The 27,030-nt window shown below is 37.0% G+C and overlaps 1 protein-coding gene across 2 annotated transcripts in view; it reads right to left on the bottom strand.

Annotated features, from left to right (window-relative positions):
• LOC129377307 (protein jagged-2-like) overlaps positions 1 to 25,359 on the bottom strand; it is a 64,483-nt gene extending 39,124 nt beyond the window's left edge. For both annotated transcript variants that reach the window (XM_055057165.1, XM_055057166.1), the window contains exons 1-3: positions 25,078 to 25,359; positions 23,095 to 23,406; positions 7,012 to 7,069 (exon numbers count right to left, since the gene is read on the bottom strand). In XM_055057165.1, coding sequence (XP_054913140.1) covers positions 7,012 to 7,069; positions 23,095 to 23,406; positions 25,078 to 25,146 — 439 coding nt within the window. In that variant the 5' untranslated portion in view covers positions 25,147 to 25,359. The remainder of the gene's footprint in view (positions 1 to 7,011; positions 7,070 to 23,094; positions 23,407 to 25,077) is intronic.
• Positions 25,360 to 27,030: the final 1,671 nt, after the last annotated feature.

Genomic DNA, 27,030 nt, shown 5'->3' with positions numbered 1-27,030 from the left:
GACATGTCCTGGCAGAAAACTAAAGGATTCATGTTGGGCTTTCGGGCAAAACAAAACTTCATTGCAACGTCATTAGATACCTTTTCCTCTGCGCACCTGGACAGACGAGAACTTTCTCTCTCTATAATTACGATACCACATCACTAATGTGGGCTCCACCTGCATATGTAAACTCGATTCTACAGGTTTCTACCTGCTCTCTGACGTATGTCAAAAGCATTTCTGGAAAATGTAGGAATTCCCAGAAAGAAGAGGAGGAAATCTCTGCAAGCATAACTACACGCAACAAGAAGGAAAGGATGTGGTTTAAATCCCCAAGATTCTTATTTAACTGAATAGTCACCTCTGATGAATGAAGCGTCTCTACACAAAGTGGGTAAGCTTTCAGATCCCTTTCATTTTTTTAGATTCTGTGACTTTACAACTTTAAGATTACATGTGTTTTATTGGGTTTTTATGTGACAGACCAACACAAAGTAGTTAAATTAATAAGAAAAGGACATCTATTAAATACACAGTCACAGCATTCTGATTGATACCTTGAATCAGAACAGGTATCCATCAGATAACTGGAACAGTTCCAGTTGCAGCTAATGACACCTCATCATTCTCCCAGAATGAAAGGTTTCCTATTCTACTTCATAAAAGCTCAAGGTCAATCAGTCATAGAGAATGGAAAGAAAAAAAACATCCCCTCAGCAACCCATCTTCTCCAGGACAGTGTGGACAGGGTGATGTCCACACTGTAGGTTTTTTGCCACAAATAATGTTTTAATGATCCATCGATTCATTTTCTTTACACCCCTGTCCCTAGTGGGATCAGGAGGGATGCTGGTGCCTATCTCCAGTTAATCTTTCGGGTGAGAGGCCGGGTACACCCTGGACAGGTCACCAGGGGAACACAGAGACATTCAGGATTAACAACCATGCACACATGCACACACGCGCACACACACACACGCTCCTACGCAGTCATGTTTTTGGACTCTAGGAGGAGGATGGAGTACCCAGAGAGAACCCATCATGCACAGGGAGAACATACAAACTCCTGCTAACCCAGGACCTTCTTGCTGCAATACAACAGTGCTACCAACTCCGCTACTGTGCATTTAATATTTATTCATTTCATTTCAGTTTTGTTCTCTGTTCAGATATTTTCCCACATGTCTGCGGTGTCTACTGCAGTATAAACTACTGTCAGCACTTCTTATAGATTTCTTTCAACAATGGGAGAAACCGCGACTGTCAGATATGTACAGTGCATGACTAATAGTTACAGGTACTTCATCTGAAGTTCCTCCACAGTTACCAAGAAACTGTTTCTCGGTCATCATGAGGCTGTTTGTAGTCTAATCTAACAGCTCTGACTAAATGGTCACCTTCTGAAGGAAACTGATTGCACTGGTTATTTAGGGGAATTAGAGTAAGTTACAAATGCACCACACTTCTTAAATTTTTGTTTCAAATTTTGAAATGAAGTACCTTTTACTTCCAATTCACCACTACACATCACATAGTGATCAATAAAATACACTGAGGTTTATGGTTGTAAAATGATAATCAATGGAAGAGTTATGGGATGTGAAGTGCTGACAGACTGTACATGAACTGGGATGAGCAGACCTTCAGTCATCAACATGCAATGTTTATGTGAAGGTGGTAGAGCACGTAAAGAGTGAGTTCGCGGCACAGTGGGCTGGGTCTGGGAGCGGCTGGAAGGTTAAGTAGGAATCAAACATCAGAGGAAGGAGCACAATCGGGACAGAAGGGCCTGTAGACTGTAATTAATTGCTTAACAAGCTTCTGCTAGAGCTAAAGAAAGCCTGAGAAAGCATACAAACAGTGAGAAAAGAGGGAGAAGCCGACAGAGGAGCAAAATAATCTATCTTTTACAAGTCAGAGCAGACTCTTAGGATTGCTCTTCATTTTCTTTGATTTAATGAACAGGAAGCATGTTGAGACAGACCCTCTCTCTGCGTGACACACCTCCCCTTCTTCATCTCAGTTCACTTCACTCATTCATATGAGAAGCAGTTCAAGCCTCCTGGCTTTCTCTCTGATCTCTGAAATCCTGATCTAAAGGCTTCTATTATACATCCAGCTCAAAAATATATCACATCGAGTTCCTGAGAACAAGAAGAGATTTTAGCTAGATTTCTTGAGTAAAAACATTTACATTTTTGTTTATACACAAAACTGTTTCACATAACCATTTGAAAGAATCAGCAGTCACTGCAGCATACACTCAAAAAAAAATTGAAGTAAGGTCATTTTATTTATCCACCTTATTCCTAGCCCCCATGAAAGTTTGCATGATTTATGGGTGTGACTTCCACCGCAAAATCGGAACCGCCATTTGTTTACATTAGCAACTTGCTAACTGGCTTTTCACAGTGATTTTAGGCTATAAAATACCAGCTTAAATGTGGCAATATTCTTTTACTGTTACCTACAGCTATTGCAGGGAAGGATGGTGACTTGAAGAAATAACCCACATATGTAGCGACTTCGCTGACTCAGTTCCTTTGGATGCAGATCGGGTTTCTTCCATTGGCTTTTTTTCCACACAATGAAATGAGCACACATAAAGCATTTTGGGTTCTCTCTTCAAGTTTAGAATTTTTAACCAAATCTTTTCTGTTTCCTTATCCCTGGGTAGGCGATGAAAACTACGTTGTTTTGGGAGAATATTCAAAACACATTTGCTGCAGCCACAAACTGAACTTGGTCTGATTATTAAAGTATAGCCACGAACAGCACAACAGTTACCCGAGCTCCACAAGGGCAGACACTTTCCAGTGGCAAGTAACTCTCTATACCGGGTTAATGTGTGATTTGGTTCGGTTCTAGTAAAGTGGGGAGATTCTCTGTATTATGGTCTGGTGCACAGCAGCTGTGGCCATTTCTTCACTGATTTGTAGAGACACTCAGCAACAGAGAACCTCAAGGTTCTGGATGTAATGGGCTAAATAAACCTAGACATTTTATTTTGTCGTATAAAAAATTATTTTTGGCCCAAACATAATGATAAAGAGTCAAATCATAAACTTTATTTTTTATTTTTTTTAAATTCAAACGAAAAATAAAATTTACATTACACCAAGCTAATATTATATAGTTCTGGTGTTTTACACTGTCGGCGCAAAACAGCAGCTCAAAACTCTGACCAACTTCTCTGCTTTTCCCTTCTTTATTACTGTACATTCTTCAGTCACGGAGAAACAAGCCGTTAGCACCGCTGCTACCTCATGTTACAAAACTTAGCACTCTGTTCCTGTTGCTCCCTGTGATTAAACTCATAATTACAATCCTCTGTACAGAGCAATTCTCTGATAGCAGATGGCGTGTCCATAAACAAGTTTTTCTAAGTATTGTATTATAGCTGAAAAAAAGAGAACTAACTTCTACTATGAATATAGACTTGGAAAAAACCCTACAATGACAGTGAAATACTGCTATGTCTGGTAGCCGGAAGCAGGGACACCGCCAGGAATCTTGGACCTCATGACAAAAAATTTTATTGGGCTCCCCCATGCAGCAAGTTACAATTTTTTGAGTCTGACCTATCAAAAGAGTCACAATTTTAAAGGCCTTGTTTTCTTTGGTCCGATACTGATAACTAGCACAATATTTACTGCTCATGAATTTTATGTGCAACAGTCCACATACAGTTTGCAAGTAGATTGCTTAAATGTTTTCTATTAGTTTTAGCTTACTGAAATGTCTCTCCCCATGAGCACCAGTCACAGGCAACATGCAAAATATACATTAAGCAATCCAGACTTCTCAAAAAATGCAATGTAGTTGCATTTTATTCAAGCTGAAGTATATAACTTCAATAAAAAATATGCTTTCTCCACATTTGTTAAAGCTGTCGCCATGTCGTGCCAGTTTGTTATGAGACAGATAATTTGTGAAAACAATCAATCTGCTCAACCTCCTCCCTGAACTATGATTACTGCCTAAAGTAATCCAACGTTCCGACCAAAAGAACCAATTAGAACTAGTAGGAGGGTCTTTGCACTGTCAATCAAGCTCGTTCACTCACTGCTAAATGTGCTAATGGTAGAAAAACAACTTATTACAGGAAAAATTTTAATCTGCTGTCATTGGTATTTATACTAACTAGACTGAGCATTCACAACAGGCTGCACTAGGTACAGCATAGGGATGAGCAGCCACATGAGATTGTGATTGACACCACTAAACCTCTCCGGTCTCTGAATAGTTGTTTCTAGAGAGCACTGGGTGAAAGTAGAGGAAAAGGATTTTTAACAGATTATCTCTCATACCATACTGTCACAATATAATGACAGTTAAAACAAATATGTAAAAAAAATCTTCAGCTTTAATTTCACTTAGGAGAGAACAGGTCAAGAGAGACGTGGCTTAGAGCTGCTGCTGACTGATTCATTTGTTGTTAAGTGAGGTAAAAGGTACAGGGACAAGTTCAATATATGAATATGTTGGTAATTATTTTCCTTAATTCATTAAATGTCAGTGAAAAGGAGGCGAACAGTCATCTGTAGGTAAGCTAACTATGCTAAATGGTTGGTAATCTCACACTGTCTGGCCATCTCTGAAGCTAACTCTGAAGAAGCTTTAATGGTATGACTGTTTTTATGAAGATATTTTTGATGCAAAAGTAATCATGGCTTGTAACTGAGAAGTTGAAAATATAGAGAAAAATCCTAGGAACTCATCATGAACAGTTTTAAAGTTAACAAAATAAAGCCTCAAAAATGTCTTCCGGTAGTTGGTTCTTGATCTACAGGAAGGACAATACTAATATACTTTACCAGATGCTTTGTTTAATTGGTAGTAAATGTTTTCTCCACAAAACTATGCTGTGGAAAATGTTGACATTAATTCAAGCTAAGATTACTATTGCTATATCTATTAAATCTGGACAAGTAAAGCAAAATTCAATAATTCCCACACTAACTTCAGTCAGTGAAGTTGGAACTGCAAAGTATTTTTGCTAAGTTTTACTAAATACAGTAAAGGTCCATTTATATACTTAACATAACTCAGTTTTGTAAAGATTTTGAACATAACTGTATATAGAATTAAATTGAACAAGTCATTTCTTTGAATGTAATTCACTAGGAATGTATTTTTATGGCAGTTACCCAGTTCAGCTTAAGGATTGAAGATTTTGCATTACAGATAATCAAAAAAAAACTTTATTTTGACATTTATATTACAAGAACAAAAAAACCCCACTGACTTCAAAAATGTCTTTTCAAAGGAGTCCTGGCCAAGAGGCAGAAACAAATACAGTACAGAAAAATAAACAGTTAAAATAAAATGTCAATGTCATGATGGGTGGGAGAATGATGAGGTGACACAGTAAGAATCAGGATGAAGTGAAAACAGGTTCAAAAGTAACTAGGCAAACCTAATCTGAACAGCCAAAGCAGGCAAACAAAACAGAGGATCTCATGACCAGCAGGGAGCACAGATGAGGCTAAATACAAATGAGAATCAAGAAATGAAGCAACGAAAAGTAAGATCATGACAGTCAAGCTATCAAAAACAAGTACGTCATAGAATCTGCTTCAAGAACTGATTTAAAAGCACTAAATGAGATGAGTTCAGTCAATCTGAAAGTTTCTTGTAACAAGTTCCATGAAGAGGCAACAGAGTGAATGAAAGCCTTCTTGCCCAATTCAGTCAGCGCAAATGTTCAAAAAGAAGCAACAAATAATGCAAGAGAAAAATATTTCTCAGTGAAATGGCAGTAGTGGTTACTCTAAAAAGCTTAACTTGTTGACATTATTTAACAGAAATCAATGCCATTATTTATTTTGACCCTAAAGCATCTCTTCCATGGAGGGTTATCTAGTAACGTGTAGCAGTGTGTTGCACCCGCTTGCACTGTGGTTAACAATGTAAAGTCGCAAGCACGAGTGAAAAGATGAGTGAGGAGAGTCAAACTTTTGTCTCAGCTGCAAATTTTGCTTTAAAAGACAATCTGGGTAAAACCAAGCTAGTATGTACATACTGCAAGGATCTAGCCTGTAGTTAACATTTCTTAATTAAAGTTTGAAACAACAATCTTTCAAGCCTTCCTGAATATAAAAACCTGGAGAACTGATCATCTTAAGACAAAGTTTAATTTGTGACAGTACAAGATTTTTTTCAACATTATTGTTTAAACTGATGAAGTTAAGCAAAGTGATTGATTGTGATTAATCACAGCTATAATCTTTAATTTATTTGTCAATTGGTTAGAAATTCCTAAAAATAAGAATTAAGTCTGAAAATGAGTTTAAAAGCAATAGTGTTTTTCTGAAACTAGCTGATAAATGCTTAGAAGTGATAAGGTGGCTCATATGATTTCAAAAAGCAATTTAAATTGTATTACTGAAGCTGCCTCAGAAAAGTCAGAAATATTAGGCACCCTGGTTCCTAAATTTTTTATGGAAGAGTTAGCAAACACCTACTACAGTTTTGACTAATCACATGGATCACATCCCTCCATTAACCATTCTTTTCCCAGCTCAGGTGGAAAATTGAGATCAGAGGGGTTTTGTAAACAGGATACAAACTCAAAAAGAACAATTGCATGTGCAAGCTGCAGGTGCACTAAAAACACACTAAGTAATTTTTAAGTAACAGAAATTCCTCTACCTCGAGTTTTTCTACAGAAAGAATAACAAATATATTTAGTTACAATATCTACAGCCACTGTCAAAAAATAAAGTACACCATGTTACTTTCAGGTCTTCATATTTAACATTGTTAAAAACCACCCAAGATTTGATTTGACTCTTTCCAGATTGATGGGAGCAACAAATATACTCTTTCAGTCCTTACCAATACTTTTTTGACTGTGTGATAAGACAAATGGGAAAATTATCAAGCTTTCCAGTTCTATGTAGAATCTCACATTTGATAAACCAAGGTAACATCACATGGCTGCTTCTGCTGTTTTTTTTCCATTGTATCTTAAATTCTTCAATTTGAAAACTTAGAACATGTTGATCAGAACAGGAAGACTCTTACCACTGCCATGTGTGCCGTTGTCCTTATCCCAAGCTTCCACTATCAAAGTGTAATCTTGCTGAAACAGAAAGAGGGGAGACCAAAGGTTATTACAGTGCACACTAATACAAAAAATGTATGCATGAATGATCCTACTGCCACTTCGGGAAGTCCATTGTAAGATGCAGACATTTACAAGGTGAAATGACTAAACCTATATAGAACGTTACACTAAAACCACAGTCAACAATATGCACAACTTAACACATTGTGTGGTAGGCAACTTGGCATTTACCTAGGGCTCATAGACAAGTGACAGGAGGAATCAAACAAACAATCTTCCAATCATTCTATACCCTCCGAGGCACAGTCATACATGCCTCACTTGACATGCCTTAAACACGGACATTTTAGAAACTCTTAAATCTTCTCATGAATCTTTTCATACACATATTTTATTGTAGGAATAATGGTGGGAAAAAAGCTGTTGTTCCCACACTGCTGTCACTCATTACCTTCCCTGTGCTCAGGGCTTCTTAACTAGTGCTGCTACATAGCTAAAGGCACAGCAAACTTTCACCTGGAAACCAAAAACTGGTTTTTAAATGTTGCCTTACATAATGAATCTTAAAAATCATTTTCATTTGATGTAATAACTCAGGTCATTATCAGACAAATATTGATAAAGGTTAGATGGCCCTTGCTTTCTGTCGGATGCAAGAGTTCCTAGGTAACAGGAACTCAAGCAGCTGTGAGTTTCTGTGACCTAAGTCCGGTGCAGAGCGACTGAAGGCTGCAGGAGAAGAAACAATGTTGAGCTGCTTGATGTTAGAGACACAGACCTAAATAAAAACCAGAAATGTCACTTGGACATAGATTTGTGGTTGAAAAATGTCCATATGTTGAATAGAATCCTCAACAAGTTTCACCAAGTTTTTTGGTGAAACTTGTTGCCTCTACATGTGTCAACAACATCAAGCAGGCTGAAGAACTGAACATATTTGTACATAGAAAGATTAGGGGGAGAAGGACTCAAACCAACGGGTGTCAAGTTTTGGTTAGAGTCAAGCTTGGACTCTGGCCGGGCCATTCCAAAATAGTTTTATTTTCAGAAGAAACACATTTGTGAATGCACTATACACAGGTAGGGCAATCACACTCTTTGTTGCAGAGGCTGTAGCTCAGAGGCTGTAGCTCAGTGAAAGAGACACAAATGTTACAATTCTCACTCTTAGTGAGGTGCTTAAAGAATCAGAGGGATCATCAAATGGAAGAGGCTCTTTAAAAGGAAACTTTTGTTCTATGACATGTCCAGTCATCACTGCAGTTCATTCAGACTGCAAGAGACTGGGATAGAGCATGCCCCAAGATAACAGGAGGGCTGACAAATATTTGAAGTAAAATGTCAGACATGAGTCGTTTGACATAAGGTCAGCTGCTGAAGGTTGCTATTCAGATTTGCTGCCAATACTAAAACAGACTTGTAATTTGTAAGAAACTCTGAAAAAGTGTACATGATCATAATTTATGTCATATGTTGCCACAGGGCCCAGGTCTAAAACTGATGCAGCTGCCACACGGCTTCTCCGCAGTTTGAATTGCTTGTCACATTTCAAGGTGTGTCTAAGTCTGACTGAGGAATAAAGAATCAAGTCCGTGCTACCCACAATGCAATGGCTTTAAGAGTGAACAAAGACAGAGAGGAGATGAGGCATGCTAACACCTCACAACTGATCTGCAAAAGTCAGGAATTTAAGTTTAGATGGGAAGAAACCAATACACTCCTTACTGTTTTCACCTGTTTAATGAATACATTACTGCTTTAAACTGAGCAGGACAAGCAAACAGCAACAGGCAGTTCTGTAGAGACAAACTGTATAGTCTGGAGATGTTTCACATGCAGGAAGTTGGTTTATCACATGTTAATAAACGTCAACAGCAGAAAACTGAAAAGGACAGCTGTCTGATGAAAATCATTTAGACAAGCTAAATCACGGGGTTGGAATGTAGCAACCTTTAGATGGAGAAGGAACTCGCTACAGCAAACAGAGAGGGGCAGGTACACACCACTGTCAGTCCCATACCTTGTTTGGAAATGGTACTATTGCATTCCGGAAATGAAGAGGGCGCTATTTTCACAATCACTTGTATAAAGACCTTAAAGAAGCGGGGCTAAGAGGTCATTGAAAGAAGTTTGAGAGGTTCTTCCACTGATGTTCGGCAAATGATCCACAATACTAAACCCACAAAGTCAGCAAAAGGTATTTTCTACCTTCTTAAAACTTTTTTTCACATGGTAAATCAATATGCTTTTCTAGATTAAGGCGAAAATATAATTAACAGCAGTAAACTAGTAAAATTCGTAATTCGGCTAATTTTAGCATGAAGCATAGCTAATTATTTTCCTCCAGGGCATCATTAGATGAAAATCAAAAAGTAGATAACATGTACAATTGAGAAATATCTTTTATGCTCAAACTTTGTTTTTTATTCTTATTATACAGATCCACATATGTATTTGCAACATTCGACATGGAGAGAAGATTCTTCTGTACTGCATGAACGATACATATTTCTGCTTCCTTTGCTCATACAGGGCCAAAGAGTCGTACAAGATACTGAACCATAGAGCAAAAACTGCTATGGTTCAACATAATGGTATGTAAAACTACACTTGAAAATGATAAAATATTTTTTACATATTTACCAGTGTTTGCCTTTTATTTTGAAAGGTTAATCTTTTTTTAAATATGTTTTTGTACACCAATGTTAAATTTCTGGAAAGTCTAATACTTTTCCATATGGTGTCCAGCTGTGCATCAGCCCAGCAGCTACCAACATCCAGGCAACATCCAGGATGCAGTACATCATTACACTTTTGTCCATGCAACACAGACTCTGGGTTCTGATTCCTGTGTGGCATCCTGGACATTGGACACTATGCATTAGTACAATACATGTTTGATATTGCCTTTCATATTTACTGCATTTCTTGACGTTTGTCTAATTCATTCATTACTCTGCGATAGTGTTCACCATCAGTGTGACATATTTTTTCAAATTCTGAAGCCTAAGCATAGGGAGATTTTCTTCCTTGCTTCCATCACTGGCTTCACAGATGAAAACCACATCAAAACAAAGTTTTATAGGAATAAGTTGTCTTGCATTCTCATACATGTTTATAACTTTTATTATAAACATGTATACAAATATTTCACAACATTTTTATGTTGTGAAATATGCCCTTGCTCATTTTTAACTTAAAAACTTTGTATCAGAAAAGTCTGTCTTCAGATGTCATTTGGACTATGGACAGAATTTGTTGGCAATGATGTTAAAGTGAGACATTATGATGGGACACTTGTGGTGCTTATTTCCAACCATTCCTGCTGTAAATGTTTATAATCAGTATTATGGGTAAGGCTGTTGTTCTTTACCTCAATTTGATTGTTGTAGTAATGACACATTCATTTTCTTCCCCCCTTTTTGAATTTTCTCGTAAACAACACAGGGATTGCCTAAACAAGGACTGTCCAACAACTGTGGAATGTTTGTAGTGATGGTAACATCCGCTTCCACCTACCATATTGTTGTATAGTTTATATAGACGTAATAATCACATTTTTCTCTACTGTATGCACTGTACTTTGTGATGGGAGCATCATTTTATTTCAGCGAGGTAAAGAAACAGATGAGAGTCTATGCTTTCTGTTGGAGATTTCATTAAATGTGAGCCCGTGATGTCCACTGAATAATATGATGACAATACGAAGATGGTGGTGTCTCACTCTCTTGAGAAACTTCCCTGTGAAGAAAGAACAATAATAGTGCACTGTGTCAGTTTTTTAAGAAAATCTTCAACTTTTTAAAAGGTCCAGAGAAGAAATACAAAAGGAGAAAAAGCAGAAAAAGTTGATTAGAGGGCAAAATGTGATGTAAGCTATAGCTAAAATTAATCAGTTTGTAGTTTTGAATCATGTAATTTGTATTATATCCATTCACAGTGCAGCTTAGAACAAGCTTATGAAGGGTGGAGGAGATGAGACTGGCACCATTAGGTTGTGACGGAGGTGTGTGACCAGGTAATTGGCTGAGCAAGTGAGATGAAGACAGTTACAGTTGGAATTTACACACTGGCTTAATTTATGTATCCAGTGACTTTATTTAAAAAGGTTTTCATATAAAAAAAAAAATTATTACTCTTCCATGGCAGATCATTCTCTCTGGTGGTTATCTGCGCAGTGTCTATTGCCGGGGTCCAAGTGCCAAAGATTATTTCTTGTCAAATAACCTTTCTAAAACCTACTTTCCCTCTGTGTGAGTCTTTCCAGGTTGAAGCTACATTTAAAGTTTTAAATGAATCACTTTGGGTTTTGCAACAATTGGAAATTTAAGGTCTTTGGAGCACAGTTTATGAATCAATTGCTATTGGTAGAATTGATTTGGAATTTCTAAATGGAATAGTGGGACACCAATCAGTTTACTGGATAAGTTGGAGTCCTTATAGGAAAAGTTTCCAATAATACATTATGGTGAACAATGATAACAGTTGAGCCAGGTCACATGCAACCAAGCATATTGTAGTTTTCAGAATGGCACTTATTGGAATTTCAAAAGTCCTATGGTTTGTTTGTAAATTATAATCACAATGTAAATAATAAGACATATATTTGGCAAATAGAACAAAAGTGCATTGTGAATAGATGTACTAAGTTGGCCAAAATTATTGATTAAATGTTCTACAGACCAAACCTCTTTTCAATCTAGTCCTTAAATAAGGCAAAGGCTATTACAGTTAAGATTTCAACTTATTTATTCTAAGAGTACTGTTCACAACATCAAAATCTATTATTTGAACTTCAGCACCAGCTAGTATTTGGTTATACCTGTTTTCTTAATCTGCGATGCAGCAGAACCTCACGACCCCACTATACAGATAAGTGTGCGTGTATAATAATTAATGGAAGGATAATTGTGTTCTTAATGTAGATTTATTTCCAAAATATTAATCTGATTTAGGTTTTATGACTTTGTCTGGGATAGCTAGGGTATAAGGAGAGATAAATACTTCTTCATAATGTTTCCTTATTGTTGCTTATTTTAGATGATTTGCTATTAATATAATTTGAACATAATTTGAATATAATTCTGAAAACAATAAAGATTTAATAAAGACTTAAAAATAAAAAAGGGACATACCACAAGACTCACATGCCACATGACGCAACACATATTGTAGCTATTTCTTTACTGTTTAATTTGTCATTTTAATGTTGAAAGTGTTCTTGGGTGTTTTGAAAGGCGTTGTCAAATAAAATGCGTTATTATTATTGTAATTATTAAAACACAGCTGGTACAGGAAATGGTGTTGGAATAGTCCCATTTCCATATAAGGTCTGAGACTGACAGTGTCCGTCTCTGCCCCTTTCTGTTTGCCGCAGCGAGGTGCACTTGTTTAGATGTGCCTCTGCACTAGAACGTCTTAATCAAACATTAGTTACTAACTAACTCTGGACTAGAACGTGACTGCATGATGAGGCAGTAAGTCTGCCGTTTGGGTCAGGTGTGTTGGGCTAGGGACACATCTAAAGGTTGCAGCCATCATGGTCTGGAGTTTCACTTCATGGAAGTCCACTGACCAGGCACATATTTACTGTCTTTTAAGAAGACTTGAACCACAGTCTTCTTATGCTGTTTTTCTTTCATCTGATTCTAAGAATAAGAGTATGAATGTCAACAATAGGAAAAGGAATGGATGAACTGTTATTCTTCAACTATCTCAGTCCAATGTATGGACTACAAATCACACAAGTTTGATCAAATTGAGTTTGCAAAGTCAATCATTTACATCTATGCCATGTACAATTAAAAGTCACAGATCAAGTGTAGCAACACTTGTTCTATGTGTTGCTAACATACGCATCATATGTTAGCATTTACAGCAACTGTTTTAGATTTTAAAGATTGCAATAAAAATTTTTCAAGAGATTCCTGATCACAGTTTCAAGGGTCCTGATCACTAATGAGAAAATCATTGATGTTACCACAAGTTTAGTATCTTTTAAAAATTCTACAGTATAGAAGAAACCACAAGTCTTTTTAGCCTTTGAGTCTTAGGAATAGGTATATATGCAACCTTACACTATGTGAAACATTCCAATTGAAAAGTACAGCTTCGGGGCACAATAACATTTCAGCTGCCATGCATTTTCTACATATGTTGATGTTCCACACACTGCTTGATATATTTAATAAATTTATGTGGCATATTTAGTCTTTCTGATCAGCCATAATGTGCAGTGAAAATGAGCAGGGTGATAAGAAATAGTGATAGGATCACATTATTTCTACCGGAGTCAGTAGAAATCATGCATTCACGCCGAGTGGGTCCAATGAAGGAAGATGCCAACCATAAAATTATTTCACGTCCCCTTCTGCTGAAGCTGCTGAGATTCACCAACAGCAATAAGAACCTGGATGCAGCTCGAAAACCTACAGCATTATTACTGTATTGTTTTGACCTCTAAGATAAATATATCCAAAATAAGGTCTATTTTTATAACCAATTGTAGTCCCCTTTAACCAGCTACCTGATGGTAACAAATCAATAAGTGACACTGTCTGAGATCAATTCGCCTACAGGAGCTGTTTCACTCCTGTAGGACAAAGAACAAAGCTAGACTAATCCTCAGCTGTGAAGCTTACAGCAGCACCAGAGATCCAACAGGTTTTCATCTGCTTGAAATAAGAGGAAGGAAAAAAGCTACTTGACAACTTGCACTTCCGATCATCTGATCCCCCAGAGGAGATCGGATGGTTAATTGAGCACGTTATTAATGAAACAGGCCCACCACCCCTTGATTCAGTCTCACAGCTTATCCCTGAGGAGATCTTGCTGCTCTAATCAAATCTAATCTAATTAGGTCTTTATACCGTGATGTAGAGTTATGATATGACCTAATTCACTTTTCTCACACCAAATCTGTAAAAAGCTTCTGGTCATGCTTGGTAACAGAAGAATTCTGTGAATTAGTATTTTTCAGTGAGACCAATCTGTATGTGAGAACATCGAGTTTCTGGATTATTAGACCCTAGCACAACTGTTTGTTCCTGAGCCAGCAGGTGTAATCACAAAATCACAGTATGTATAGAGATAAAATCATTTTATAGCAGTTTTATTACCATCTCATCAAATCATACTCAGATCCTGCAAGATTGTACTGCATCACAGTGCCAGGGAATACAAAACAAGGACCTGGAGCATATATACATATCCGTTACAAACACACTTTATGTCTAAATCTACTGTTTATCTTGTACAATGACAACTATTGGGAAGGCAGCTTCACAACTGACAGAAGTGATCAGCAGAATAAGCGAGCCAAATTCAGAGAACAGTTCACTGAGATGCTGCCAACCAATGCCAAGACTGAGCTGAACTGACATGACAACATGTATATGGACATTATATCAATTTATTTTAGTTTTTTTAAAGCAGCTAGATGGTAAAATCACAAAAAAAAATAAATAAATAAATGAAATAACTGCTAATGCAGGATTGCTATTTAAAAGAGAAACCTTAACTGGGCTTAAGTTGCATTAGAGCTGGCAGCATTAGGAAGTCACGAGTGGCAAAGAATAAGAGCATGGTGCAAGATATGGAAAGTGGAGAGGTGTGTGGTTAGTGAGATAGATGGATCCAAGTTAGAGGTAAATAGGTGAAAGGGAGTCTTCTTCTGGAGATTTATGTCGCTGCCTTTATGGTATGTATGTGTTTCACGCATAAAACAGATAGGACTCCATCTTCTGTTTTGGCAACTTTATTTGCCCCACCCTTCACATAATTTTTGGAATTGTTCTCTCTGGATCAGCCAAGCATGGATGCAGAGATCAAGAGTTACACAGCTAACAGTGACATAGTACAAAAATCAGATTCTGTAAAACTTCAGCGCCTGAACAAAAATAACCAGACATAATGTTTTAAGTAATAAAATTCCATAGTCAAATAAAATAAATTAATAAAATGGTGTTTTATCCATAACTTAAAAAAAATAATTTAATAATCTAAATAAAATACTTCCATGGTGCAACATACGTCTTTGAGACGTACATCTGCACCAATTAAATGTTTTTAAAACACAATAAACGTATGGTTAAGAACGACCACCAGACCTTCCAAGTGGAACTGCTCTGTTACATTTACGACTCCCTCGAAGGTAAATGTACAGCTACTTTCTTACTGTGTTTATAATTTATTACCACTGCACTGAAATCTAAGTGCAACTCATTAAACACATAATTACTTTAAACATTATTGTTGATCGTGTTATGCAAGAATACATTCAAAAAAATTTGTTCAGAGTGGAGTTCCCATGAACAAATTCTTCATAGACCACTATATTGTAGAATCCCATTTTAATTTCTATGTTTTTGTTTGCAAGTAACAGAAATGTAAGATGTAAGTACCAGATTCTGCCTATTGCTCTGTAAAGACATTGTTATCGTAATGGCCCTCAAATTTTTTTTCTTATGTAGCCATTCTTTATATGCTCATATTCTCACTATTTCAGACATATTTGAGTTAAAATAAGTTCATACTCTGTTAGAAATGTGTTTGTGTTGTTGACAAATGGTTCTGTTGTAAATACTAAAATGTTCAATTCAAGGTGGAGTATTGCAGACATTTTAGATCATAGCTGCGCATTTCCTTACACAGTATGATATCCTGTAATTCTGACCTGTGCTCAGAATTCTTCCACATGAAGAGCAATTTCAACAGTGGCCTATTGTTAAGGTTGAGGCATTCAGCAAGTTTAACAAAGTGATTTAAGGTCACTGTTGTCGCCAAAGCTTAGGAAATAAGTTGCTGATGTAGGGGTACATTCAGGCATTAATTGGTTCAATGCTGTACATATCTATTGAAAAGAAAACTGTTTTGTCAGGAGGAATGCTAACTGATTTTTAGCATTATGGTGCCAATGTCTAATATTCTAAAGAATATAAAGGTATAACAAATTCATTGTCCAGTACCAACTTCAGTATTATTCATTTTCTCTATATTTCAAACAAAAATGTAATATTTTGTATTACTGTATTTGAATTTAAGAAAGTATTCTAACACCTTCGATGCAAAGTATTAACATAAATTAATCATTCGAGTAATGCTGCCTGATAGTTTCTCAGCTGGAATTAATTTTGTAAGAAAATATATAGTGCAGAGGCACCATATAACAGTGCCCCTACCTGTTATGTGGGAAGAGGCATAGTAAATCATAGTTTTTAACTATGATTGTGAAAGAGAAATAAAAATCACCCAAAAATGAATTAATGTCAACAGTAAGCTAATTTCCCCCCCATTACTGGAGATCAGAAATGAAAAACAAACTCCAATCAATGCATCGATAACTGAAGAATGTCTATTTCAGATAATAAATGAATGTAGCAAAGGTAGCAGATCGCATAAGAAAAAGCAACAGGAACACTCTCCCAACGAAGAGCGAGAAGACAAAAAAATACAATGTTCTCATGAGCACATCAGATGGATTTATCTATAATCTACCAACCAACCTATTCTTCAACACTAGTCTCCAAAAAGACGAGACTTGTTGTAAGTTCACTCATTATGGTTTCAGAAATGTGGGGATTACAGAAGTTTTTTGTGATGGGGAGGTTGAGTAACACAGAGATTTTAGTCCTCATTTAGTTGAGAAACTCTGCTGAACCTTCACCCAATACATTTTCAAGACATTTGTGGCACTAGTGCTCTTTATTTTTCATTAATCCAAAAGGAAATTGGCAAAGAGAAAAGGAATGCTTTCATACAAACACAAAAGAGGAGTCCTACGCAAAACTAATGAAACCAGCTAAGAAAAAAAAAGCTAAATTTCTAATATAGCTTTCATTTTCAGGCAGAATTGTATTGACATCTTGCTTGTCCATTTTCAATTCGTTTAGAATCTCATCATCACAGTTACAGGTGCAACCATATCTACTCTATATATCTACTTCTTGTTGTCATCAAAATATCAGAAGGCTGCCTGCTCTGCATATTTGATATAATATCACAATGTATACATTTTTTCAGCTAGTTGGAAGCAATCCTTAATGCTTGTACCTGATGGATTTTTTATGACTGCCTCACGAAAATTAAAGTCATGGATACATGTCATATTAGTCATTCATTTTATATTTTAAAAAGAAAAATGTCTGAAACTATGGATGAGCAGAATCTCCATTGATAGTTTTGCAATTAATATTTTCTGTTATCATCCAGGTCTAGACTAGAGAATTAGTGCCTGACGTGGAACCATGAAGTAAGAACGACTCAACCTGTTCTGATATCGCCTAAACAGGTATACTGTACACAATATTTAAAAAAAATCTGGGTGCATAAAAACATACAGCTACATACAGATTTTATTGTCATTAAAAAATACATTTAAAAATTGAAATCAATTTTGTTGCCAGGCTCCAATAATAAATAAAGTATAAATATAAATACATGCAATAAAATATTACATCAATGTGAGCTAAGTGGTCTTATGCCATGAGGGATGAAGCTGTTGTGGAATCTGGTTGTTCTGCATTTGAAGCTGCTGAATCTTTTCCCAGGGGGCAGCAGGGAGAACAAGCCATACGGAGGGTGAAAGGGTCTTTGTTGAGACCTGGGCAGGCAGTGACTGTGAGCGGTGTCAAGGATACTCACTCCTGATGCTTCTCTGAGCTGTCCTCACCACTGTCTCTAGACATTGCCAGTCAAAGGTGTTGCATGCTCCAAACCATACAGAGATGCTGTCTGTCAGTATGGTCTCTATTGTCCGTCTGCACTGCAAAATATTTGAGTTGTCTTCCATCTTCTACTCTTTAAGTCAAATAAATTTATCCAGTCTTAGATTTTGTATCAAAATGTGTGAATTTCCATTAGTAAATTGTCCAAACTTTTTATTCATTTTGTCAAACCTCTAAAAGTTGAATAAACTAGGGGTGTCAAACTCCAGTCCTCAAGTCCTGCAACTTTTAGATGTACATTTGTCTTGTAAAGGTATCTAAACATTTTAATCCATTCTAACGGACAATGTTTTTACCATATTTTGTACTTATTTCAATGTATATTTTGTGTGTCTATTGATAGTGTCAAACAGAGACCAAGTAACGGCTGAGGTTGCGGCTCAGGCTTTTTGCTTCTGTAGCACAAAAAGCCCCATAGCTTAAAAGTAGGACAGCACTAATATCAGAGTTTGAGTTCAGCTGACTGTTCAGGTTCAAAGTTTTTGCTTTTATTACTTTTGCATGTTTCTTGTAAAGAGCTCAAATTGAATGGTGTTTACAGCAGTGTGTACAGGTGGATCAGTTGTTTGGCTCTCTGGCTGTGGTCTGTTCATTCGTTCCCATACACCAGGGGTATCCAAAGTCGGTCCTCGAGGGCCGGCATCCTTCATGTTTTAGTTCTCTCCCTGGTTTAATGCTCCTGGATCCAATGATGGCTCATTAGAGGCCTAAGAAGAATACTGACTTCCTGAAAAGGTTGTTACCACCTCCAGGGAGAGAACAAAACATTCAGGATCCTGGCCCTTCAGGACCAACCTTGGACACCCCTTCCATAGACTAACTCTTTTGGGCTGAATACAGAAGTGATTCCATAGAAATAACACAGGAACGGCTTCTTTATTTACCAGAAAGGTAAATAAACCCTTTATATTAGAAAAACAACAATGTGCACAGTATTGCTTTATTTGCGTTTGAAATATGACTTTGTCTTTTCAAGTTGTCATGGTAACTCAAAAACGGAAAACAAGAAAGCCACATTTCGCTCATGTGGATGTGACATCAGCGCCATTTGTGCAACACCCTGCTGATAAATTCTAAAGATTTTTACTTTGACTCCTCTTAACACAGCTATTTTCAGTCAGAAAATATGAATGCATTCATGATTTAATTTGTGAAACTGAATAGTAGTGGTTGCTCAGAGGATATAGATGAGATGTTTCTGTGCTTATGTGGGACAGAAAATCATATGGCAAAGACAACACACCACATGGATAGATTTCACTCATTAAACCTTCCAAAATCTCTTGAAATCAAACGTGAGATCAGAGTTAAGAAACCTGATCAATGAAGAAGAAGCAAAGATAATAGTTTGCAGACTATTTTTAACAGAGGTGAAATTATACAAAAAGATGTGTGATGTCCACCAGACTTTCTGGGTCATGGCAGTTGTTTTGTCTTCTGTGTCCACTTTCTGTCACCTCGAGCTCTTATTGGCTACACATCGCATTCCTACACATTTTTCCTCGAGAAACACCCTGTGATATCGGGTCAAAATGATTCAACATGTTGAACACCTCAAATTTGAGATCAAATTCAGATTTATACTTTTAATATACAAGAATACATAAAAGCTATCAAACGTTAAAAAGTAAAAAAACAATCAAATGTACCAAGAAAAATACAGAAAGTATAAATCAATCCAGAGAAGTCCAGACCACCTTCTAATCAGACTAGATTACTCTTTACTCATATGATTACTCATATACAGTTGGAATATCTCCAAAGATTGTTTTTTAGAGCAAAGGCGATAATAGAAGCATCCTTAAAATAGTTGGAATGGGAAATTGATGTCAAAATTAGCATAATTATCTTGCCATGTGAGCCAGGCATTTCAAATCCTGCACCTTTAAGCTGAAATAAAAGGCTATCATCCTTTATAACCAAAGACCCCACGTCCAAAACAGCATAATCACCAGAATTCAGATTTTTGTTTTGTTTTTTGTCAACATATAGTTTTTGATTCAAATGTGATTCATTAATTACACATCCTGAAATTTAGTCAATTAAAAGTTCTATTCGAGTTTCATCACTTGTATTTATATATTTTATGAAGTATTATTAATAATACTACAGCTTGGCACTCAATTTGCTTCGATGCTAAGACTTCCATTAGAAGTGGTTGCTGGAATTTGCACACAACACTCTTCACCCTCCACAGTGGAAAGCGGCAACCCCATGCATGTGGAGTGAGACAATGACCCAATAACAGACGCAGACTGAATCTAAGAAACTGTGAGGTAAAGGCATCCCCAGACAACATTCTCCAGGGATCTTCACTTGTTTGAGTAGATGGTGTTATTGATATCCATCTCCAGTGTCACATACGACTTAGTGGTAATCCTATCTGCCAGCAGGGCCCCAACTTACTGCTTCCACCTTCCACTCTGCTGACAGCTAACCATGAGGAGTGATGAATGGAGGAGTTGTGTAGCCAGCCAAGCACACAACCCTCATAATGTGTGATCAGACATGATCACACTGACTATATTTTACTGGATCTTACATTAGATATCAAGAAAGCACAACACAATATCATATTTAAAATCATAAAAGTACTTTTATCAACAAAGTGTATTTAATAAAGGGTGTTCATACACACGTTTCTTGTGCATAGACCTGTCGCTTATTTAATTTTGACAAATTTAGAACTTTAACTTTACAGGACTCTGATAAAGGCATTTTGTCTCTGATGATATTACCTGTTTTTTTTCCCTCTCACACTTCAATGTTTCAGATCATCAATCAAATGTTAATATCACATAAGCATAACCCAAGTTAACAAAAAGGAGTTTTCAAATGAGGATTTCATCTCTATGAAGGGAAAAAAGACATCAAAAACAATCCCCCTCCGTGTGAAATAATACATCAAATGTAACTAACCACACGTCAAGGGAAACTGAGTTTAGTTTCATCAGACACCCAGCCCTGATTTCTGGCTGGCCCGTAGAATCAGGAAATAAATTAAACAGAATGTGTCTGATTACGTGTACTACACCTAATTTATATAAATTGAACAGATGAGAAACAAAGTTACTGACATTTGTGATTCTCAAGACTAAACCATTGAAATGTTTCCAAACTGACAGTGAGGATCTTTATCGATAAAAGAATGAAACATGGAACAGTGGAAAACTTTCCCAAGAGTGGCCAGCTTACAGAGAAGATTCAAGAACAAAATCTACAGCTCTGCAGGCCACACTGCCACAGTGAAGGTCAGAGTTCATGATTCAATACACACACAAAAAAACAAAAAAAACAAAGACGTGCACAAAGATCACCACTGCTGACCCAAAAGGACACAAAGGTTTCTTTTACGTTTACCTTAAAGGTTTTGAGGAAAATATTATGTGGAGTGATGACATAAAAGTGGCACTTCCTGGAAGATGTGTCCCATTACTTATGGTGAAAAACTAACAACGTTAAAGAAAAAGAATATCTTACCCAAAGTAAAACATGGTGATGGTGTTACAGTCTGCAGCTCCTGTCCTGCTTCAGGAACTGAACAACTTGAGCTAACTGATTAATTTTGTGAGGATTTGGATTTTGTGTGTGTCTTCAGTTAACTGAGTCTCAGTGTTGTCCCGGTTACCCTTTGTTTGTCCCCATATGTTCCTTGTTTTCCCTGATTACCTTCCCTGTGTATTTAAAACCCCTTGTGTCTCTTGTTCCATGTTGGATCCTTGTCTAAGCTGTCGTGTCATGTGTCTAATGTCCTGTATTCCCAGTGCTACCACTGTCTGTGTTTTCCTTGCCTCATTGCTCATATGTGCTGCCTGGATTTCTGTTCACCTTTTGTTTATTATTAAAACAATAATTTTTTATCTCCACCTGGGTCCACCATGTCCATCCTCTCCACAAAACCTACAACTCATGACAATTTATGCTCTCTAGCTCTAAGTCCTGAAGCAGAACATCTGACTTGACTTGAATCAAAACAATAAGAATAGTAGGTCAGGTTGGTTTGGATAGATGTCTACTGTAGTAAAAGTAATCGGAATATAAAAAACTGCATTTTAAACTTACTCTACTCATCTTCTCTAAAAAATACATTAGTTTGATGTAGTTTGGTTTGTAGGACAAACAATCCTTAGTGATTGTGATGTTGGCACTAATATTATTATTTTCACAACATAAAATGCATTCGAAGTGCTGACTGAATATTGTATTAAGTCTTTAAAAGGAGGCTGAAAAATGTTCAGTCAGATAGCTTAGAGAATCAGTCATTAGAAGCTTTAGCAGTTTGTTTTGCAGCTGATTTACTGATTAACTCACTGAACCCTTCAGAACAAAAAACATTTCCTGATTACTGGGTTCATTTCCATTCTCATCCTTTGTTTTCCCTCCCATGTTGTTGGGCTCACAATGACTCGAAGTCATCAGCTATTATGGGAATCAAATGAATGACAGCATAAAACCTGCCCCGATTAAGATCTCTTCGTGTGACAACAGTTTCTTGGAGCTCTGATTGCCAGTGCTGATCTAGTTTCCCACACTGCCTCTCCAAGTAAGGAGCTGGAGCAGGTTTTGTTTGGCTTGCTGCTCTGTTTGGATGAGATAATAGATTACCTGTCGCTTTTTATACAGAACCACTTTGGAAAAAAACATTAGTTTTCCCCCAATTAAACAGAGGAACCATCCCACTCCTCTGTCATCAGCAGTTGAAGCTATGTACTGAACTGCTGAACCAAGACACAATTGTGAGCATCAAAGTCCTGCCTTCATAGGAAAGACATGGAGCTTTACCTCCAAAGTCCCCACACAGGAATGTGATGTGTCCAGACAGATAAATGATGATGCACACTGAGGTGGTTCTTGCATCAGAGATGCCCTAGGTGAGCCCCCTAAAAAAAGCAAACACACACACCCAGTACTCTGGGAAAATCCAATGTTTCATGATACTTGACAGAAACATTAAAGGAGGTGCTGTCTACTCTTTGTCCATCTCTGTGAATGCTCAGACAGATAGATGGAAGTCAAATAGTCAGCAATATTTTTCATTCATAGTGCATAAGCCAGGATGGCACACATTTCCCATTGACTGAAGATCCCACAAAGCAACAGAAACCTTCCCAACCTATTTCATGTCTGAAAACATGAAATAGAATAAAGGATCTCCAAATCCACCACTGGATACAGATGTGCCCCAGGAAATGGGGCACTTCTGTCTCAAAAACACCAGTGATTAACTTGTTCCAGGAAAACATTTTTATGAAATTCTGAAGAAAATAAACTGAAATAATAACTTATGTTTAATAATCTATCACATGATCAACTTACCGGCCATGAGAACTGGAAGGGAATGACAATCTTCCCAGTGTCGTGACTGCCTTTCTGGCTTCCTCTGAACTGGAAAGTATTCCCACCAATCACCTTAGTGATTTCTGATCCATAGGTGCATGGTCCGCCAATCTTCACCTCCTGTTGGTATTCCTTTAAACACACCCTGAAGTAAGTATCACACTCGTCCAGGCCGCAGTTCCCATCTGCCTGGCGGCCCTCCGAGTCGCAGCAGTCGCCGTTTAGAAGCTGACCTCTGGGATTTTCCACCGAGATGAGTTGCAGCTCAAAGTAACCCGAAGACTGACAAACCTGAGTGGCAGACAGGGAAGTGAAGAAGGTTAAAGCTGCTTATCTCTACTGCAGACTTCCAACGTGTGGTATGAACAGACAGAAGTCATTTTCCCATGTGGTGTTCAGCCAATCAAAGCAAGAAATACTATTTTTCTTTCGCTTATTCATAAAGTGCATTCCAACAAAGTATTTTCATCATCTTCAGGCTATAAACACCTCCATCAGCAGTAGGTTCTTTGATGCACATTTATTTTGGTTAAATAAAATTATAATACTTAGAAATAGGCAGTGCAAGCTGCCTGCATGTGTATTTGCACTTAGTAGTATAAAATTTTCATCAAAATTTTCAGATTTATGAATTTGACCCATCAAAGTTTCTCTGATTGATGATCAGAAAATCCAATCCTGAAAAATCCAAACATTTTCTCCTTTCAAATGAAATAATTTATGAACTATAGTTGAATAAGCACTTTTGTAATAATTTACTTGAGTTTAATAAAACAAAGTAGACTTGCAGATAAACTTGTATCCATAAAATAATAGAATTTACTTTCTTTTCACAAAAGAAACCAACATGTGCAATTCTAGTTTTGCACATGTTTAAAACTAGGATTCTTTTCATTAAAAATAGTAAAATCCTCCTGTGACGTAATTTTGTGAAGCACTTTGGTCTGTTGAGGTTGTTGTAAATGTCCTAATTAAATAAACTTTGACTTGACTTATAAGAGCTAAAATTGAAAAAGAAAAATAATAATGAAATAAAATATGATGGTCAGTTTCCAATTTTGTTACATAAATTTTGAATTATCTGAACAACATATTTCTTTGTTTCATTCATCTGAAAATCGAACTTTAAGAGTAGCCTACAGAACATTTATCAACTCTTTCTGAACTGGCCAAATGTTTCCACCATCCAAACGCACCCAACCCTTTGGAAGAGACATGAGGCTCCAACTGCTGTTTGAGTTAACAATTACTAGTAAGTAAAATAGCGATATGAGTTCTCGAAAGGAACCCATTCTTAGTGAGTCGTGACCCCCAGGGATGCCAAACCTCATCTTTGAAGACCACTGCAGCACATTAACCAAGTTTCTCTGAAGTTGATTCCTGTAGCCTTTTGTTGGGAAAAAGGTGCAATTTCCTAGTTAATGTCTTCTTAATTTTCAGCTTGCAGATACTGTACGGTCTGTCAGCGCTGCAGTTCAGCGCAATTTTTGGAGCTGCAGTTCAGGTTGCAGCTGTGCAACTGACCTTTAGCCTTAAGATTTTTTTTCACTGCTCCCAAAAAACAAACTTTGAAACTGACTAAAAATAGATCAGACCTGTTAAAGTATTATTATTATTATTATTATTATTATTATTTTATTTTATTTTAATTATTATTATTATTTTTTTTTTTTTTGCTTATACAGCAAACTGGAAATTGCCCCACTAATAACAGACATTTCAGACATGGATCATTACTTCACTAATTAAAAGTGACATGATTAAAAATTATACGCAGATCATTCTGCTGGGAAATATTTGCATTCGCTGAAGGGAGTAGGTATATTTAGAAATAATAGATCTGAGTTCTGCTCCAAATACATAATGGAGTTACAAAATATGGAAAACAATAAAACATGGGAAAAGCTGAATCAAGTGCAAAGTTATCATCTTGCTTGGAGAGCAACCTGATCAAGTTCTCACCTCGGTGCATGCAGTCAGCAGGAAACAAAGTATGAAGAAGCGATGCGCTTTCCCCGGGTCATTCCACATGTCTCCGTCCGATCAGAGTTAAGGATCATCAGGGAAAAGAAGCAGATCTGTGCGCCTCAGGAGGTCAGAATAATACTGGAGATGGAGGGAAAGCAGTATCCAGATAGTCGAGGGCGTGCAGGGCTGCAGGAGGAGAAGCGCACCTCTACCGCTGATGCCACTGCTGTCTGAGCTGCGTACAGTCCGCCTTACCTCCGCAGCTCCGCTCTGGGATCTGAGGAGCGGGACAGTGCAGCAGCAGAGCGTCTCTGCTGTCCAAAGCAGGCGCATAGACGGTGCTATGACTGGCAGCTCAGCGGGCCAATCATAGACCGGCGAGGTGAATCGTTTCTAGCTGAGAGCCAATTAGAAGGAGAAACTCCGAAAGGGACTACTGATGGATTTATTGTTGAGGTTCCTCTCTGATGCGTTGCTACAAGTATTTTAACGACCTTAAGCATGGAGTCGAGTTTCATTTATCTACAATATTAAACTTTTAGAATTGTTTTTCCTTAAAACCTGAATGTAAGGATACTCTTGATACAATATCTGCTTCTATTCTTCCATTCTTATGATAAAAAGCTGACTAAAGGTTTATCCTCTAAATGAGGGCCATAAATCAATTAACACATTCAGTTCAGTGGAGTTCTGTGTTCCTGCGTCCTTTTCAGAGTACGACCGAAAGCGCCCTCTACTGACAGCTAACTATGGCAAAGTCTTGGATATGAGACCGATGTGAATGGATTCACTAACATACACAGAAAAACAAAACACTGTTGGAATCTCATCTAAGTAGTTAAGAAAACTTAAATCAAATAATTACATTAAAACCAAATGTAAAAATGCACGTTTAACAAAATGTACTACATTCCACCTTTAAGATAATCTGACTTGAAATAAATCATTACGAGAACTACAGCTTTTTACAAATCAGTGCAATATGAATAACCGGAAAAATAAATAATAGACGGTGTTTACCTGTAATTTCTGGTCCATTACTACCAGGTCATTATAGGTAGGGTATGATACATTTGTTTCCCACAATCAGATGAACTTTTAGACATATTTTTGAAGAAACTAAAATCTTTATAACCTTAAAACTAAACAACTATGAGAAATGGCATCTTTGTGTTTTCACAGTAAATCCAAGTTTTATAAATAATTTGTGCCCATCCTATACATAATGACACAATGTGATATTTATTAAGCTGGCAAGTGATTAGCCCAAAGTTGGACTGTACAGTGGTTCAACATCTAGTTATTAAACTGGAGGTTGGAAGAATTGCAGAACAACCAAAATGGTTCCAGGTTTAAAAAATAAAACTACTAATGTGTCTTATCTGTTCACATATCTCAGAGATTGTGTTGTGCTTAATTTACTTTACTGTCCAGGATATATTTATGACAGCAGTGTGTAATGATTCAGTTGGAGAAAGTAAATCTGAAGCACCTTCAAGAAGCATTTGGAGTCTACAGCATGGCTGCTGTTCACTCCATTGGTCACAACCATGATGAGTTCACAAGAGGTTTGCTAAATCGAGTTCATTTTCAACTACAATGCAACATCTGACAAAATAAAACAGTCTTGAACTTCATTTATAGTTACTGTAATTACAAACAGTTGCAGAGGAAGGCTCCAGCTTCCTCTGGTCAGAAACAAGAAAACAGAATCTATAAAAACAATGAAATGCTACCACTTTGATGAAAGAGTGCCACTTTTAGCACAACTCATTTATCATTAAGCTGTAAATCAACAAAGTATTTAAATCTTTAACACATACTCTTTGTCCAAATGTGGCAGTGATCACAGCAGATGTAGAGATGAGTTTCATTGAGTTAGTGCAGTTCGCCACCATCTTTGTTTAAAAAATACTATGTGTTGAATTGTTTTAGAAGAACATTAAT

The sequence above is a fragment of the Poeciliopsis prolifica genome, unplaced genomic scaffold, assembly GCF_027474105.1.
Source record: "Poeciliopsis prolifica strain line A6 unplaced genomic scaffold, Auburn_PproV2 SCAFFOLD047, whole genome shotgun sequence".
In the NCBI taxonomy this organism is placed as follows: domain Eukaryota; kingdom Metazoa; phylum Chordata; class Actinopteri; order Cyprinodontiformes; family Poeciliidae; genus Poeciliopsis; species Poeciliopsis prolifica.
Note: the sequence above shows the minus strand (reverse complement) of the source record. Positions and strands in the feature narration are given on the sequence as shown.